The 19384-nt window shown below is 37.9% G+C and overlaps 1 protein-coding gene across 1 annotated transcript in view; it reads right to left on the reverse strand.

Moving 5' to 3' along the window:
- Nucleotides 1-5071: 5071 nt before the first annotated feature.
- IGF1 (insulin like growth factor 1) overlaps nt 5072-19384 on the reverse strand; it is an 84212-nt gene continuing 69899 nt past the window's right edge. The window contains exon 4 of the mRNA XM_030544434.1: nt 5072-5281. Coding sequence (XP_030400294.1) covers nt 5222-5281 — 60 coding nt within the window. The 3' untranslated portion in view covers nt 5072-5221. The remainder of the gene's footprint in view (nt 5282-19384) is intronic.

The raw sequence follows: 19384 nt of genomic DNA on the forward strand, positions 1-19384 counted from the left end.
TTAGGTAGCTTGCATATTTCTATTTTATGCAAGCTCCTCACTTAGTGGAAATAATGCTCAATTAAAACATAATTCAGGTGGAATACTTATATCTACGTTAATCTGAAGGATTAATTTATTACAGTAAAGTACCAAATCATTAAGGATAAAATTCGCCCGTGTACTTACCCAGCTTTACAGTGCCACTTAAATCCACAAAAAAGTTCTTAAGTGATGCGTGGGCCCATATACTGGGCCTTTGCACAAGGTGGAATTATATCCTATAATAGCAAAGTATGCTTAATAAATTAAAGTAATGGAACACTTATTTACATTTAAAACTCATCAGGATAATATCCCATTATCAAATATAAATTTGATGCAAAAATCAGCTCTAATTATAGTTTTCTGGATACAATTTTTCTTTAATTCATGAGTATATTAAGCATGACATTAATTTTAAAGTGTTACCAATATAGAAATTCTTCAATTCTGAATTTGTTTTGTGCTAATTGGGGGGTGGGAGGATAATGAAACTGTATTATTGAATCAAAATAAAAGACACTGACTCTTACTGTATTTTATCAACTATTCTTAACCAAAGCAAAGTGTGAAACCATGTGAATCTCTTTCTTAACTGGATTGATGCTGTGTACTTGTTAGAAAAAGCTTTCAATCAAATACTATGTAGAGGTTTTACATAGATGCAGATTTTTACAAGTATGTTTAGTGTATGCTTCCGGGAAAGAGTGGGTAGCAGCGGAAGTATCATATTAGTGATTATCATGAAATGCATGAGCCACAGATTAGAAATTGGTGCTAAAAAAAAAAAGTCCTTTCCACTTTTTGAATATTTGTCTGTGTGACTGGAAGGTATGAAGTCTTTGAAAAGTATTAAGTCCATTTATAAAGCTTATATAGCTGACATAGGCATAATTCAGATGACAATAAATCACTGAGATCCAAATTCTCCCCATTTTATAACACCCTTTGTGCCTATGTCAAGAAGGAGATTTGAACAATTTTTGTAAAAATGGTATGTAATGAAGGATGAAATGAAAGAAAACACTTAGGCCAATATTTTCTAAATTGTGTGCCTAAAGTTAGGGTCTTAAATCCATACTTAGGCACCAAAATAGGTTTTCCTGATTTTTCAATAGGGTCTGTAAGTTCACAACATTTTTGCAAATCTGGCCATCTATTTAGAGGCCTAAATATGGATGTTAGATCTATCTTTAGCCATTCATATTTTAAAATCTTGTCCTGAAGTAGGAAGAAACTTGGAAGAAATTCATTAGAAAAATGTGTAAGAAGCAGAGACGAAAAATTTAATATGTTGTAGGTCAAATTCCACTGCAGATGTTTTTAAAAAGCACAATATACACCCTTTATGCAACCAGTATGGGACTTCCTAATGTAATGTAAGCATCAGGGAGGTCCTTGTTTTTGTCTCTGTCAGATTGGTATCTATACTGTACTATATGTAATCAAGTTTCAGATATTATAACCTCCTTCATGTAAAAATCAAGCAAAAGATGTGTATATATCAGATATTGTGTTGGACAATGATTGTCCTGTAAAATATTACAATGCTGTGACAAGCAAAACGTGTAGTGTAGGATTAAAATGAACCAAAAAATGCATTCATGATTTTTTTCTCTTTCAAGACAGAATTTTGATCCATTTGCTTTACTTTATGGTATTTCCACAGGTAAAATGGATAATTTGTGAGGAGTCTTGCCAAGGCAGATTTAGATATTTTGTCAATTTGTGAAAAAAATCCTTAAAAAAACCAAAACAGTGATGCAAAGGCATTTTAGCTAGATTTGCCATTTGAAAAAATAACAATAGAAAAGTCTGTTTGTGTGAAACTTTGGCATCTTGAAGATTTATTTGAATTGAAGAAGTGTTCCTAAAAGAGTAACCGGCTACATAGGTTGAGTCCCTAATAAATTATCAAAATTCCTTTTCAGACTAAAAATAACTTTAAAATAATTTTAAATAGATGGATTATAACTTCATCAGAACATAAGTATTCTAGCCTATAGGTTCAAAGAATCTCTATTTGGGTTTAACTTACTAACTCTCCATTCAAAAAATAATAAAACAATGAACTGTCATTTTGTGCACATTATGTTGTCCATAGTGACCATATAACATTAAAAAAAATTCACAGACTATTAGCCATATCTTTCAACTCTTTCTCACAACTCAGAATTGCTCAGTATTAGAAGATAACCTGTTTTTCATTGGCACTGCTTTTTCTTCATTTCCCACCATGATCAGAGACAGTGCTTTGCATTACTTTCTATGCAAGCAAAAACCTTATTGTATTGCTTGGGGCTAATAGTGGAGGATGGAGGGCTAGGCAGGAGAAATAGGGAGTGTTAATCATTCCCCTGAATTAGAACCTGGATTATATCATGTCACGCTGACTATTAGCAGAACCCACCACTGATTTCAATGATATGGGACCTTCCATTGACTTCAGTGAGCTTTGAATCAGACTCATGGTCTCAGGACTTTAAATGCTTTCCTTCATCTGTAATACCCACTTGGAATAAAATGTTGATAATTGTATTGTGTTTGAAAGCCCTTACCCTGGCCCAATCCCAATAATTTAGCAGATTTCTTCATGACTTTTTTGTGATTAAAAAATTGAAAAGTTATGGCTAGACATTTCTATTTTCAATAAGCTTATCTATATAATTGTCATTTTCATACTTTAAAAAAATATTTATATGCTTTCTTTTATATTTTAGTCAAGTACTTTCTTAAACAAAACAATAGCACCACTTCGGCATTGTTGGCCAAATCGGTAAAAGGTAAAGCAAATTGCTACATATTCTTTTCTGAACTTGAGTTGTAATGCATTTGCTTGTTGAAACTGAGGGTCATTGAGCCATTGTACTTGGCATAGCAGAGGCTTCATTCATTCATACCAACAATTAACAGAAGGGGCAATCTGAGAATGGCTACTGCTTATGGATGAAATTCACTCCTGCCTAAGGCCCATGCAGGGCCTATGGACCACAAGTCTTACAGACACACCTAGGCTGCATGGTCTCTTGGGCAGGGACTGTCTTTTTTATTACATTTGTGAGCTAGTACCACACAATATGACCGTGTTTTCTGATGGTGGTTCCTGTTTATGCCATAATGCAAATAATAATAATAAGCCTTGTTCAGATCCTCCTCACAGGTGTGAATTTCACTCTATATGTACAATTTTACAGCTGTGCAGAGCATTTAGTTCTGCTATCCTTTCAAAACTGTTAATGGTTAGTGCTAATTACGATTGAATCTGGGCTCAAATCTTGCTACCATTGAAATAAATAGCAAAACCCATATTGACTTCAGTATGTGAAAGATTGAGCCCTTTTTGCACTGCTTGTTAGTTAACAATCAGGTTTAACTCTCTCTTTTCTTTTAAACGTCAGTGAAATTCTATGTAGTAATTGAAAGTCTTATTTTGTATCAAATTTTAGAAGGTCAGGATATTTCCCGAAATTTAGTAATTTAAATTTAACACTTTAAAATTTACTAAGGGGTGGAGAGTGCAGAGCTGTCCAGATGCAGAGAGTAGAACTACGTTGCACACCTTGAAGGTGTGTAGCTTTGTGTGTGCTCCTCCCCATAGTAGGTCATTCTGGTGCTCCCTCTGCAACTGTGGTGGTTCCACATCACCCATTATTACAGAGCTGTTTTAGCTTTGAATCAGAGCGTCACATATCAAGGTTCTGTGAAATGGCACCGATTAGAAACATATAATCTTATTCCTCCATCACCAAGGTATCTGAGTGTATAAAAGGTACAAAGTTACAGTCTAAAGAACTGCTCTGTCCACTTCTCCCTGTAGATTGTTTCTCCTGTGTTTGTAACTGATGTTCAGGTTAGCCTTTCTGATTTACAGAGGGATGCTGCAGTATAATTAACACTCGGTTTAGTCACATAGAGGTGTGGGAAGAAATAAGAGTATGATTAACCCCCTGTTATAAGAGCAGAATACTAATGTTTCTTAAGGATTTAGAGCTTGATCCTACTCACTGAAGACTGTCAACGTTTTGTATTTACTTCAGTGGGCCTGTGTATATATGTCTGTGTTCAGAATTACTGTAACTGTCTTCATGTGTTACTATAAATACTAGAATCCAAATCTCAAAAAGGAAACTACTGGAATGTCACATCTTTATTTTCTTATGAAGGTGAGAAACAATATTGAAAGAAGAATCTAAAGCACTGAGTCTTTTAAAAAAATATACTTGTGGTTTTTTTAACCTACTTTCTTTTATTTCATCTTTGGCTTAGTTTTCTACTTTGCTTTTTACCTTTTACGGGTTTGGCCGGACCCTTTCATATAACAGATTATAAAATAGCACCACTGTACTATAAAAGAGAATTTTACATACTGTTTGATATATGTGTATTATTGATATGCTAAATTTTACATACTGCATTATATGGAAGAAAAAAAAGTTATTTATACTGTTGCAAAACAATTTGTTACCTGAAACAATCATTGATGGTCTAATAGCCTACATATGCTTTAACTGCTTCTAACAATCATTTGCCTCACAAGTTGCAACTATTTGCATCTGAGCAAGATGTGGAAAAATAAAGCTTTGTCTTAAATGTATTTAACCCATATGCTGTCAATACCACAGATGGAATAAATGGATGTCTAAAAGTTGTGTTACTTTACTGCTGCTACTGGGAATATCAGACTGTGCAAATATGGAAGCAGTAGACAAACAAAGTTATCAGACACTGTAAAACAAACAGCCTGTTCTTGTATAGAAGTGCAAAAAAAAAAAAAAAAGACCAAACAAAACAGAACCCCAACTCTAAGCCAAGGCTGATGAATGACTCCAGCGGCCAGAGTTCATAGGTTAATTTAGTGCAATTGGATCCATCAAAGGCCCATAAATTTGCAGGCTTTTGAGGGGCACAGGATTTTAAGAGTTTTCGTGCAGGACATTTATAACAGGTTAATAATCAAACAGCATTGTACCAACCTCAGAACATTTTTCGCACTGGATTGGTTTATAACATTCTGCTCTCTAAAGACTTGATGTTGGAATGTTTACTTGCATTGTTTATTGGGAGAATGCCCATTGGTTGAGATTTCATCAAGCTTATAAACTATAGTTTTTAAGTCTTCCAATGTTTAACAATAATTTATTTACAGTGAAGTGTCCTGCAGATGGCACATTCATTCTTCATTCTTGTGGATGGCATTTTCTTACATTTTGTAGTTCCTGTTTCCTGTGTTCCCTCTACTTGTATTCTTCAAATGCACTTCCTGAAAGTTTAAAAATATATTTTAATTAGTTTTTAATCTGAGATATGGTGTATGAATAACCTGGGTGGGTGGAATTAGGATTAGGAATCATGAACTCCTCCATTCATATCACTGGTTCTGACAGTGATACTATCTGCGGCCTTGGACAAGTCCATCATGCAATATCTTCCTTATAGAGGTTTATGGTGATTAATGAATGTTTCTAAAACAATTGGAAGATGTAAATCCCAAGAGCCTGTGCAGCAGTGCATACTCAAAGATTGATGATTTCCAAACATGTTTTCTGTCCATCAATACAGATATGAAGACACAGATATCCTAAGTGTGAGTATTTTTATTAGAGTTCTAACACCAAAACATACAGCACTGGGTCCTGCAGTCCCTTTGCGCCCAGAACTCCCAGTGCTCCTGGCATCAGCAGAAAGAAAATTACATCCAGTTATTTATCTGATTTGATTTGTAATCCTGCTCCAATACTCCTGTACCTTTCAACAGTCTCACCAGATAAAAGTTAGCAATCAAGGATACTCTAATGACTAGCTCAGTGAAATACTGACTCTCCTTTACCAGATATTACTTCTTAATGTCACTAATAAATAGTTGCCTCATATACCTTGAACACATGGGCGGATAAATTTAAATATGATCTGGATCCACTATAACTTCAGGTTACATTTGCAGCTTCCTTGTGTAGCCCGATCTATAGATTATGGATTGATTGTATTGATTACTTAAGAATGACCAGTTAACACTGAGGGTTGATAGGTTCTTTCCCAAGATCAGGCCCAGTATTATTCAAATTATTATATAGTTGGAAACTCCAATGTACATAGCTGTAACACTCACACTATAGGAACTCTTCTATATTTACAAATAGTTTATTAATACATTTAGCACAGTCACAAACATCCCAGCTCAGTAAGGTAGATAGCAATACTACAGAATGTACATCTGCACATCCATATACTCTCACCATCCCTTGTAGAACAACCTGAAATGTTAGCCATCCTCTTTCTCATTACCATCACATTCCTCTTCATCACCAGTGGCCATTATTCTGGCAACTCCCAAATATTACATCTTTCTCCTACTGTCTGTAGGCTGGGATGCCACTTTTATAATATGTTGTGCTGATGCCACTCTGATGTATATTCAGGAGGGATTTCCTCCCTTTTTCTTATTTGTATATCCTCACTTTCCTAATGATGGGGTTTTCTTCTCCTATAGGGTGGTTTATCAATGATCTCAACTTATTATCATATACATCAATTAGTTACCATGGCCCTCTTGTGGTTAGGTATCTGCTGATGTATATCTGTTCAACGTTCAAAGGCCTCAGGCCTTATGCTAACTTGCAGAAGCTAATGTTTGTCAGGATATAGGCCTGTAGGTTCCTTGCATTACTGCTGAATATAATAAAAGCAGAATATAATGCAAAAACAGTGAATATAATAAAGGTAAGCTGGCCCAATGTGCTATACTTGATTTGCCTCTCCCAGGCTTGGCAAAACAACTTTCCTTACCTGTCTCTATTTTTTCCCAAATGATTTCATCTCACAAACACTCTTCCCCAGAGGAACCCTTTGGTTTTCACTGATTCATTGCTGCACCAGGCCACCTTATGCTGCTGGCCCCATATCTTAAAAATCCCAAGGATCCTACTCTAATCCACCCTGATGGCAAGAACAAACTGGGAAAGGATAAATTATTTGCATCTTCAGCCTTACAATTTCTGCTTTGACAATGGCTTAAAATACCAGCGTGATCATCGTTGCTGCAGGATGTGTACCGCCTCTAAGAAGAATTTACTAAGAAATGGGGAAAGGATAAATTATTTTACACAATAATTTTTTCCTTAAATCAAGTATTCCAAAAATTATCCAAGCATATTATCTGTAAACTGGAAAGCAGCACAAAGAACTGCTCTTGATCTACAGCCATATTACATTGTAGAGGAAATGGCTTCCAAAAAGTATTAGGCTAATAATGAACCATGCAGTTCCCTAATGAACAGATATATCTTCTCCACTATTGCTGTACATTAAATTTATAATGGCTTAGTCATCAAAGCAAAATATAGATTCTGATGGGCTGGGGTAAAATCATGTTTCAGTAACGATATATGGCCAAATAAGACATTGCTTATTATCCTGTCATAGCACCCAGAATTAGGTTTGAATCTGAGAAAAGATGGAGTTGCTTCTCTACTGTTCTGGTTGCGGACTCAGTATTTTCATCACTGCTGCTAGACAGGAGGCATTGGCGGTGGTGGCAGCAGCAGTACATGCTTAAAAAATGGCTCTGCCCCAAGTAGCACATTTCCTACTAATATGAACAGCTGAGACCATTCAAAACTAACTGGAATGTCTGGTTAGCGTTTGGATCATCTCCCAAGGTCTCACATGTGACCTCTTCATGCAGACAATGACAGCAATAGAATAAATGTATGCTGGGAGCTTGGTCTAGCTCACATCTGCTGGTTCACACATGTTGGTTTTAGTTCGATCATGCAGGGTTTTCTCAACAGTGAATGACTTATCCCAATTACGTTATGTAGAGTTATGCAATGTATGCCCCCACTTTAATTGATCTCCAAAAGCCTACGATGCTCTGTCCCAAATTCAGCTAAAAAGCCCCCCTTGCATTTCCACATCTCGCTGAATAGATTAAAAAAAAGAATTCACTATATTCTTGATGAGAAATCTGTAATCATTAAAAACAACATTATATCAAATACACTGGGACTGATCAGCCAGTCCAGAGTGCCATGCTTTATCATTCTTTTTATGGATCTTGGAACTCTTTGATGCACAAGAATGAAATTCCTAAACTGAACAAATAATACAACAAATTATCCCCAAATCATCCAAAAATGAACAAAGTGAAGAAGAATAAAGACTCTACTATAGTCCTGATCCAAAGGGCTTTGAAAGTCAACGGGAGCCTTTCCAATGATTTTAATAGGCTTTGAATTAGGCACTTGGTAACTTATGCTGACATTAAAATTCAGAATTTTTTTTTTAAATGGCTTTTTTCTTTTTCAACTATTTGAGAATCTGTTAGCAATTATTAAATACATACAGCACTAGCTACGATCTTGTTCAGATGCTGGGTTCTGGGATAGTCATCTCCTTGGTTGCCATAACAGACAGAGATAAGGACTACAGGCAATTTTTAACTGACAAGGCAAAGTAGCCATACTTTCAATGGCAAAATGCCAAATGCCTACTATACCTGCACAGAACTAGCAGAGAGTGCACATTGGAGCCAATCCTTCCCTTACATCCGTACAACTCTACTGAAGACAATCAGGCTACGGAGGCATGAGAACAGAATTTGACCTTGTCTTCTTCAGCACTGACTTCTTGCACAGAAAGACCAGCCAATCCTCGGATAATGACTATCTCCATGATCTGAAGGGTCATTTAACTGAAACTGGCAAAAAAGATTAAGAAGCATGCAGTGGTTTTCTTAAGCTTTCAGGACGGACATTCAAACCTAACATTGGCATAAAAAGACCTCTCTGCTTTACTGGTAATAATAATAAAAAGTCCAATGTTTGTAGTTTACAGCCACTATATCTTAGTTACAAACCCTCTAGAGTCTATTTTGAAAAAGCTTTTTAGCTTTGTGGGCAATGTGGTCAGTGACAAAATAACTAAACTGAAAAGTCTTAAAGAAAACAGCCCAAATTCTGCTCCCTGTTACACCTACTGCTTCCCATTGACTTCAGTGGTGTGGCATGAATGCAAGAGGAGGTAGGATTCATGTCATTGTGCATATTTTGGCCTATGCATGTATATATATGAATTGTTAATGAGCCAATTACCAGAGATGCTGCCAATCTTTCAGAAATAAGAGAACTAAATCAGTCTCCACTTTTCCTATGCTAAAGATATTTTCTTAGTGTAAATATAGAAATATCCACATTTTTTTTTGCTGTTGAAAAGTCTTTTTAGGGCCAAAAGTATAGATGCACTCTTTCTGAGATGACCAAATATCTGAATTTTTTAAAGATCACCTATGCTACTTGTATCTGGATGTTACTACATGGGGGCTAAGCAAGAACAAGATCCTAAAATAAAAGAAAGGGGAAATTAGATCATGAGTTGTCCGCTTCTCTGGCCCTTTTGCTGGAAGGTGAGGGGATCGTCTGCTAGTGAGTCCTTGTCCTCCCCTCTAGCCCTGATGTCTTTTAAGGAGATAAGGTTGGCCCATTAACTCCAGAATTTGCACAATATGTGAGGTCTAAAACAGGACCTTCTTTTCTTGTCCTTAAGGTTGGCTGTGATACCCTTAGAAGAGTGGCCAGTCATGCATTCCCAGAATACTGGACATTCCCCTGCCAGTGTGGCCTTGAATGCATGGCACGTGCAAGGTCATGCCACACAGAGAACACCCTTATGGAGAGTACTCCACCCCCACCAGTGTGACCTCGCATGCTGGCTGGGGCAGAACAGTGCACTCTTCAAAATGGCGTTCATCCCCTCCCCCAATTTGTGATACCAGACAAAACTGCATCTGGTTTTGTCTCAGTACTGGACAGAGGACAAAGCGTTTAAAAACAGGACTGTCCATATTAAAAACAAGACGAAAGGCCTGCCTAACCCTTACATGTACAAGAGTGATGGTGCCTTTTAAGCTTAAGTCAACAGGCCTTTTTGTGCCCACTGTGGCAACCACAGCACTACTATGTAGGAGCAGCAAAGCCATAGCCTTCCCTACATCCTTTATTTACATACAGGCTGTTGTGGTAATCTCTTTGCCTGGACTGAAATTAATTTCCTTTGAGAGTGCTGGCCTGTCCTTTTTCTAAATAACTGTCAAAACCCAAAACTCAATTTAGGGATAAATTGACTATGTTTTTATTGGCAGAAGAGAAAAAAAATCAGAAAAATAAAAATATATGCTCTTACCACGGGATGTACAGCCCACCATATCTAGAATTATAAACTTAAATTCCACAGGAAAGCTGAGGAAAGCAACAATGTTACCTCATGGCCTAAATAATGGAGAGCTGCTCCCACAGTTTTATACTGCAATCTTAGGTATTTTATATATGTTGTCTGAAAATCAGATTTCTACCTGAAAACCAGTTTGGTAATTGGTGTAATTCAGACTTTGGTATAAAGGTGTTACAAAGTACAGTGTACATTGGATTTAAAACATCTCTTTGCTAATTGTAAAAATATAGTGATGTCTTCTTTTCTTGGTATTAGGCATATTAGTATATGATTAGGTTATGTCCTCTGTAGTAATCTGTTTGCTTCTTTACATGGATAACTACATTCACCTTAGCTGGATTTAAGTATAAAGACTTTTCATCACACAAGGACTTTCAATTTTAGATGACAATGCCTATCATTTAATGATTCTGACTAGATAAACAATTTTTTAACAGACTTCAGTTAACTATCCTATTGTATTGCTAAGAAATCTAGGTAATACCTTCCAGCAGAGTATTCCAATAACATACAAATTAACAAGCACTTTTAGCAAAGTCTGCTCACAGTTACATTGGTGTAAATCTGCTGTGGCTCCACTAGCATTTTTCAGAGTAGCAGCCGTGTTAGTCTGTATCCGCAAAAAGAACAGGAGTACTTGTAGCACCTTAGAGACTAACAAATATCTCCTGTCTGTGTGTTCCATTCTATGCATCCGAAGAAGTGACCTGTAGCTCACGAAAGCTCATGCTGAAATAAATTTGTTAGTCTCTAAGGTGCCACAAGTACTCCTGTTCTTTTTACTGGCATTTTTGTAATTCACTCCCAACTTAGGAATTTTTCATGTGTGGCAAGGAAAATTTTGCACTGAAACATACACTGTGTAACAATTTAACAGTAATCTAAGGAATCAATGCAGTTGTCTGTGGAACCTAATCTGTTGTAGCAAGGGGAAAAATTGCTGCTGTCTGGTACTGGTAAAAATATATGTAGTACTGATAATTATTCTTGCTAATTTACATGCAACCAAATAAGGTAGAATAGAGGAAAATTACTGGTGGCTATTACTATTCTGCATTGATTATTCCAAGTTAAGATAGCTGTACATGTGTGATTTTACATTTGCAGTATTCCATGTGCTTTATTTAGAACATAAAAGCCATACAAAAAGATGTGGGTTTGAGTGTTACTGAAAGTAAACTCATTAATTTTTTTTGCCATATGCTAACACCTAACTTGATTGAGGGAGGTTGGAAAATGGTTTTTGACATGGGACATGTTACAGCACTGATTTTACAGATTAGCCTATGCTGCTTTCCGCATCTCCCATTGGCCGGGAACAGTGAACCACGGCTACTGGTTGCTGCGGGTGGCCGTGCCTGTGGACGGTCAACGTAAACAAACTCTCCCACAACCCAACAGTAGATTATCCTGACAGGCCATGGCAGGTTGCCCACCACTGGATTAGCTTGTTTAATGAAAAGCTGGAGTTGGTGAGGATTTTTTGGTTGGCCCTGACCCTGCACACGCTTACACACATACTTAACTTTACACATTGAAATAGTCCCATTTAATTTTATGTTTAAAGTAAAATGTTTGCAGGATTGAGATTGTCATGGCTGGGTCATGGTCAGCCAGACCTAGTAGTCAGCGCCAGAGTCTGCAGACACAGGACAGGAGCCAAGAGTCAACTGGAAGATCAGAACCATGAATTGGGAACCAGTCAGGCCAAGTCAGGATATTGGGGCCTGGACATCAGGAACCGCAAGTCAGATCCCTGAATCAAGCCAAGTTGGAATGCAGGAGACCAAGGGAAGCAATAGCAGGTAGTAGACAGCAGGAAGCACAAGGCACGCAGTCCAGAGCAGGATGGAGGCCTGTTGTTCATACAGCTTCCTGTTCCTTCTGCTGGCTTAAATAGGGCCAGCAAGCCAATCAGATGCTCTGGGACTCTGCCAGTTGGACCTCATAGATGAAGCCTTACATTGGAGCTTGCTTCATTGGTCTCAGGTAAGCTATTGCCAGTAGGCTGCTAGGTGGAGGGATGGAGTGTGGATGCTCCCATGAACCTTGTGGGCCCAGGTTGGAGACCTGTGGGTCATGACAAGGCTCTTGTTTTGTAATAATACTAAAGTGACCAACAAAAGGCAAAGTATTACATTCCAGTAACTTCATCAATATCTTCACAAGTCACATTAAAAAAGGGCAACTACATCAACTAAAACCATTTCACATTTTTTATTGCATTTCTCTTTCAGGCTCAGGCCAACTTCCACTGTGCTGAGATCAAAGTGATTGGAGCACCCTACAAGAGAATGGGGACGGTTTGTAGAGGGTAAAGGTAAGTTATTGTTTGTTTTATGGGAAGGTGTGATGGTCTATACTCTTATGGTCACCACTTTTACAAGACTATGATAAATTTTGTATAATGTATGCCTTATTGAGATATAATTTGAAAATTATAATCTGCTGAACATTATTGTCCTGGTAAACTATATATGTATCAACATTGTAACTAGCGTTATAAATTTCTACAGTATAATGTTGCTGAAACATGTTCCAGAGTTAGAAAGGCAGGCTGAAACCAGTTTTTCAGAGACAAAGACACACTAGCACCCCAGACAGGTGTTAGAGGGCCATCACCTATTTAAATGGCCATCCTCCAGCGGGGTAGGAGGAGAGATTTAAACAAGAAATTTACATTTCATCACATGGGTGATTCAAACTTCACATCTGTAATGGACTGTGTGTCACTATGACTCAGCAAGGAAGTTTCTAGCACTAGCAAATTGAGCTATAAAGTGGGAGGAAAACATCTGACTATATCTTTCGTCCTCTCATCTCTCTGTTCATGACATCATCTATGCTCAAAGAACTGAGCTAAGGCGCTAGTGGTCCCAGGCTGGAAGGATACCTAGCCTGTGAAATTTACAGCAGCATATGATGATACAAAACTTTTGCTTTTAAGGCCACTTAATTTGTTAAGTTAGGTATTAATGTGTTAAGTTAGGCATTAATTTTCTTTTGTAACCAATCCTGACTTTTATGCATCAGTGCTTGTAAACACTTAAAATCTCTCTCTGTAGTTAATAAAATTATCTTATTGTTTTATCTTAACCAGTGTGTTTGGATTAGAGTGTGTGGAAAGCTCCATTTGGGATAACAAGGCTGGTGCACATATCATTTTCTTTTGATGAAATGACAGACTTTCTATGGGCTTTCATTGTTCAGTGGTGTGCTGGACAGTACCAGATGCTCATTTCTGGGGGACAAGGCTGGGACCAGGTGTTGCCCTTCGTTTAATTCATGAGTGACTCGTCAGAGAGCTCATGTATTTATCTGGGAGTGAATTTGCATGCTGGAGGCTGTGTGAGCGGGCCAGTAGTGGATGTTCTGACTGCAAAGCAGTGTAAAAGGCACCACAGGATAGACAATTAAGGGGACAGAGCTGTTCCATGGTCCAGATTGTATCCTGAGGAATGTCACAGAAGTCTGATAATTTTCTTTCACAGATCACTTTCAATGGAAGAATACTTTTCAGCACAAGACAGTGTAAAGGGTTACTTAACTTTCAGCCCAGATTTGACTAGTTTCTAACTAGTCAAAATACTTTGGTCTAGCCACAATGGTTATCTCAAGCTGTGATTCTAGAACAAGCTATTGGCTTTTTCAACTATGACTACTTAAACTCTTGGTGCTGACTGGACTGAAAGTTCCATGCTAGAATTAGGGCTTTTTTTAAATTAGAAGTGCAACAGTGTTCTCACCTTCTGCAAAGCCTGTGAATTTTTCTAGTTGAGTTTGGAAATAAAATTTTTTGATATGCTGCTAGAAACAATTGTGGTTTTGTATTGGAGAAAATCAATTTTCATGATAAAATAAAAAGCATTTCCTGTCCACAAATAATCCTTTCTGCCCAGAGGAAAAACAACAACCTACAGTTGGCTGCCCTTGTATGCTGGGACCCAGAAAAATAGTATCTTTGGACAGGGGACAACCTTATCTTTCTTGTTAAGTAGGGCCTAACTCCCACTGAAATGAATGAGAGTTAGGTGCCTAAATACTCCTGAGGCTCTGAATCTAACTCCCTGGTTAGCTAGTGAGTATAGGGATTCCTTTAGCATCCTTTCAGGTGGCTGCCTGCGAACATGTTACTTCCCAAGGTTTCAACACTGAGGACTGATAGGAGCTGTGTGTCATTGTAGTTTGCAACCACCCCTAACCACCAATATCCAGAAATCTTTCTGGAAGGGTGGCATGTAAGACTGCACTTGCTCAATATGGAGTTTGTTGTTTGGCCTGCAGTCCCACCAGCTCGTCCTTCTGCACACATCACTTTATCAGATTATTTTACCCCAATGACAGGAATTGTGCATGTTTGGTGTAGTAGTTGGCTGCACTGGGAGAGGGTCATTTGGTAAAGGCTTGTGCACAGAAGAACAGTTAAAGGGGGTGATGAGAGGTTGGCATTCTTAGGAGGGCAGAGTTACAGTTGCAGTGTGTGGTCTGTAGTGTGCTGTAGTTGTGACAATATTTTTTTTAAAGAGATACCCATCACTGATGAAAAGTAGGACTACCAAAAAATAATAATTTTTTTGAGTCAAAACCCAAATTCAAAGTCTTCCTGTTTGAAACTTATGAAAAGAAACCAACTAAAAACTACATGGAAAATGCAAAGGGAATAAAAACAAACCACGTGTGAAATTTCACTTTCATGGGCCATCAAGATTTAGAGCAAAACAAAAAATGATGCTCTGTTTTAAGTCCATTTTAGAACTCACTTCTAACTGTAAAAATGTCTCCATAGCAGGAACTCCCTATATCACAGAGGTATTGTGAGGCTTAAATTTGTTGACACTGTAGCTGTGAAGTGCTTTGAGAGCTCTGGGAGAAAAGCACTGTAGAAGTGCAAATTATTATTGATTTAGTTCTGGGACCTGCAGGCCTATGAGATGTGGCTCTCACGTAGTATTTCCTCCAGGGAAGAAGGAGCACAAATACAAGTGTATTTTCAGAAGATTCCTCAGGCTCAAAATCTGCATTAATCTCTCATAATGGGAAATCAAATTCAGACTTATTCTATTTCTTTATTATAAAACTCGAATTGCCTTTTGCTGTATTATTGTAGTCTCCTGAATTTGATTTCTGTTGCTCCTCATGGTACATCTTTTTATGCAAAACCTGTATGTAAAGTCTCAGCCTGTTATCTTCTATCTGATGAACATACTGGGTCAAATTCCCACTGAAGTCAGTGGGGCTGAATGGGTGTAATTGAGTGTAAAATTTATCTCATTGACTTATTAATGGTTTTTACTGTAACAGAAAAACCAAACTTCTCACAAGACATTCGTCAAATCATAGGAAGCCATGACTGAAATATAGCTTAATCATAAATAAATATGCTATTCAATCTTTCTTATATATGTGAATTGGCTCATCACATCAGAATCACTGAAACAACACAGAGAATATTTAAAAGACTTTCCAATGACCTTATCAGCAGGCTATTATAGGGGTTCTAAAGCCCTCCAGAACACCTGCTTTCACAGCAATAATAATCACTGTTATATTTGTATTGGCTTAAAGTCATGTTATGATGATGATGACCTACTTCTAGTAACTTAATTTCATTCTGTAGAGCTCTATTACAGAAGGATAGAAACATTTAGGCATAGTCCAAAATTACCAGACTTTGCTCAGACATTCAGGGTTAGAGAAGTTGATCCCTTCCTCAGAAAGAAAAGTAGTCTCCTTCCAAAAAGTGCTTATGCTGGCTTTGAATTTCAATGACGTTCAGATATTTTATTGGACTTCAGAGTCTTGTTACTCATCGAACCTCAGTACTTGTTGCTTAATAGTACACTCCTATGTTGGTCAATACACTCCTACGTTGGTCAGTATGTTGGCACCAGCTACACAAAAAATCTTCAACAGTGTCTTTATGTAGATAGGCAAATATGGGGTCAAATCCTCAATTCCTTACTCAGTTTTTATTTAGGCAAGTCCCTCTTCGACTTCAATGGGAGATATGTTTGAATAAGAATTGTCAGCCCTAAGGTCCCATTCTTTCAAGCTATTCTGCACAGGAGGATCTTTGTGCCCACACAGAGGCCCACTGCAGTGAGTGGGGCTCTGTACAGAAACAGGATATGCTTGCAAGATTAGGGCATAAGCAAGAACTTCAGGATCTAACCCAGAGGGCCTGCTTCAAAGCCAGTCATTGGAAAGACTCCCATTGGCTTCAGTGGGCTTTGGAGCAGACTTGTGTTGAGGAACTATGCAATGGATATTCTAAAGCAGATAAAGAAATTGTGCACAACCCCCAAAAATCTTTTTCCATTTAACATAATTAATTTCTTACATTAAAATGAGAGTGCCAGATCATGGATTAGCAATCAGCTAAGTATATTCATATATGGCATGCATTAGAGGAAAAGACCTCATTAGTTTATTAACCTTGCCTTCCCCAATGGACACTTCCAAAGTTGACTGCAAAGGCTGTGAAATTTATTAAATTTGAAAATGTACCTATTATAAAAATCAATTGCTTGCCATGTTTTTGTTTTTTCATCTGTATGCTGTATAAAATCTGAAGGTCTGTAAGCCGGTATTTATTAATTTTTTATTTCAAAGTGAATTTATGTTCATGAAAAGTCCTATATTGACAGCCCTAGAGACTGAAGTCCCGGAAGCTGCATGAGCTTTGAAATATCCTACATCTCTATTTATTCTGGCATTCTGGCTTTGCATTTGTGAGAGCTTGAATTCATGCTCCAATTAAATTTTCCCTAGGTACCACAGTTTTGGAAAAGCTATTCCATGCAAGGAACAATAAAAATACATATTACATTAGTGTAAGTGGTTCATAAAAATGGTGTTTCTCAAACACTAACTCCACCACCTATTAAAGCCATTATATAGTATAACTGTCCTTTTTATTTAAATACATTTAAAACTTGCTTTTCAGTTATAACATCTAGATGCATATTATTTCTACAAGTTCCTGAGTTAGTTAATTCATCGTTCTTTCCAAAGTCTGCAGTATATTAATTGCATTTTGAACTCTCTAGTCTATGTGCTGTAAGAGAATCCACTGTTAAAATATTTCTCATGCTTATTTTCATTTCATGGCAGTAGTTAACATAGATGAATGGAGGTTCAAGGGAGAAAGAAGCTCACCAATTTTGGTGGCTGTCATCAGACAGAGGAAAGTTTGTCTCATCAAACTTTACATAAAGCATTCTAAAAATGTTCAATTTGTCTTTTTTTTTTGCTTTCTTTTTACATTTCCCTCTACTTTATCCCTTCATCTGTTATAGATCTGAGTTTCATTCCTTCTATCTCTTTCCCTATCTCTTTTGTCTCAGTCTGATTTTCCCCATGCTTAATGCTTAGCGAACATTTCAGGTCATTTTTCTCTCAGATTGTTCTTCTTTCACCTCCCTTTTCTCATCTTTCTGACTGCCACTTTTCAACTCTCTTCCCCTCCCATTTCTTTTTAATTATTTTCTCTTTCTTGCACAGATGTTTTTTTTCTCTCCCCTTTTTCAAACTCCAACTTTTTCTGTTGTTCTGGTAAATGATTCCCTTTCTTTTGGTTTCCTTGTGTCTCTCTCAGCCCCCTTCTTCTGTTCTCTTTCAGTCTATCCATGTATTCTCTCTCTTCCTCTCAGGTCCCTTAATCAATTCCTCCTCTCCTCTTTCTTCCTCAGAATTTGCGCTCTCTTTCATCTGCTCTCCCTCTTCTCTTGTCCTCATTTCCCCCTGATTATCTCTCACTCTCTTCTGGCTTTCATTCCCCCAGGCTTCATTCTCCCTCTCCTTTTCCCTCCCATCGTGCTCACTTCCCCCTCCTGGTTCTCTCAATAATCTCTCCCCTTCTCCCACTTTTTTCTTTTTCCAGTATTCTCCTCAAGCTCTGCCTTTCTTAGGATCATACTTTAGGTTTTGGGAGGATGTAGGGTGACCAGACAGCAAGTGTGAAAAATCAGGACAGGGGGGTAATAGGAGCCTATATAAGAAAAAGACCCAAAAATCGGGACTGTCCCTATAAAATCCGGACATCTGGTCACCCTAGGAGGCTGTGAGGACCTTTCTGCTAATCTTTCTTCCCTTTGTGAGGAGAAGTGTGTTCCAAGGTGATGAGGGCTGCCCCATCTTCTGTTTGTGTGGAGAGTTGTCTAGAGGGTGACTGATTGCTCTTGTGGCCCTCAGGAAGAGATGTGTCATGGGGAACCAGTAGAGAGCTGCTGGGAATCTTCTCTCCCTTCAACTACAGTGAAAATGTTTTTACCTCATCTCCTGAGGTCATATGGATGTGGAGCACAAAGAGGAGTTGCCATAGTTCTTCTCTTTTTTTTTTCCCCAAGGCCATGAGCATTAAAGTGCTGGGACGTACAGAAACCATATAGGTTGCTGCTCTATGGTTGATCTTTGCCTGGAGAAGACTCCACTCCTCATACATTCATAGTGGGAGGTACATCTCTGTGGTTGACTCTCAGCAAGTATTACAGAGCCATTTCTTCAAAGCGTTGAAAAAGCCTTGGGGAAGAGGTGGGACAGGGCTTGCTTTCTCTCAAAAAAGCAGGCGGTTCATTTCTGACAAGACATTCAGACCTTAGAAGTTGTTTTTAGGACTATATAAATTCTAGTTTGTTCTTCTGTAACTTTCACTGAAAATGCTTTATCAGCTTTAACTTTCGCAAAGTATAAATCTCAATATGCTGACCATTCATTTTTATTTATTTTGATCTAATTTAAATCTTTTTCTCACTACCGTTGGTATTATTATGAATTCAGCTGCCAATTTAGATTCTGTCTTTAAAGAGAAAAAATCCTTCATGTAACTTTACAGAGAGGGTCCTACAGGATAGAGTTGTGACACCAGGCCACAGCACACTGTACTCAGTCAAATGGCCTGGGCAGACAGGCCTAACCCCAGAAAATGTGCTGCACAGTGTAAAAGGCAAGTAACACATAAAAGAGAGATGCTCAGAGGCCAAACAGGAGACCAAGGTGGAGATGTGTCCAGATGTGACAGTGGCCATGGACAGCTTACTTAGGATCATTTAGATTGTAAGCTCATCAGGGCAAGGACATCTTTTACTACATATATGTACAGCACTTAGCACAATAGGGCCCCAATCCTAGATGGAACCTC

The sequence above is a fragment of the Gopherus evgoodei genome, chromosome 1, assembly GCF_007399415.2.
Source record: "Gopherus evgoodei ecotype Sinaloan lineage chromosome 1, rGopEvg1_v1.p, whole genome shotgun sequence".
Lineage (NCBI taxonomy): Eukaryota > Metazoa > Chordata > Testudines > Testudinidae > Gopherus > Gopherus evgoodei.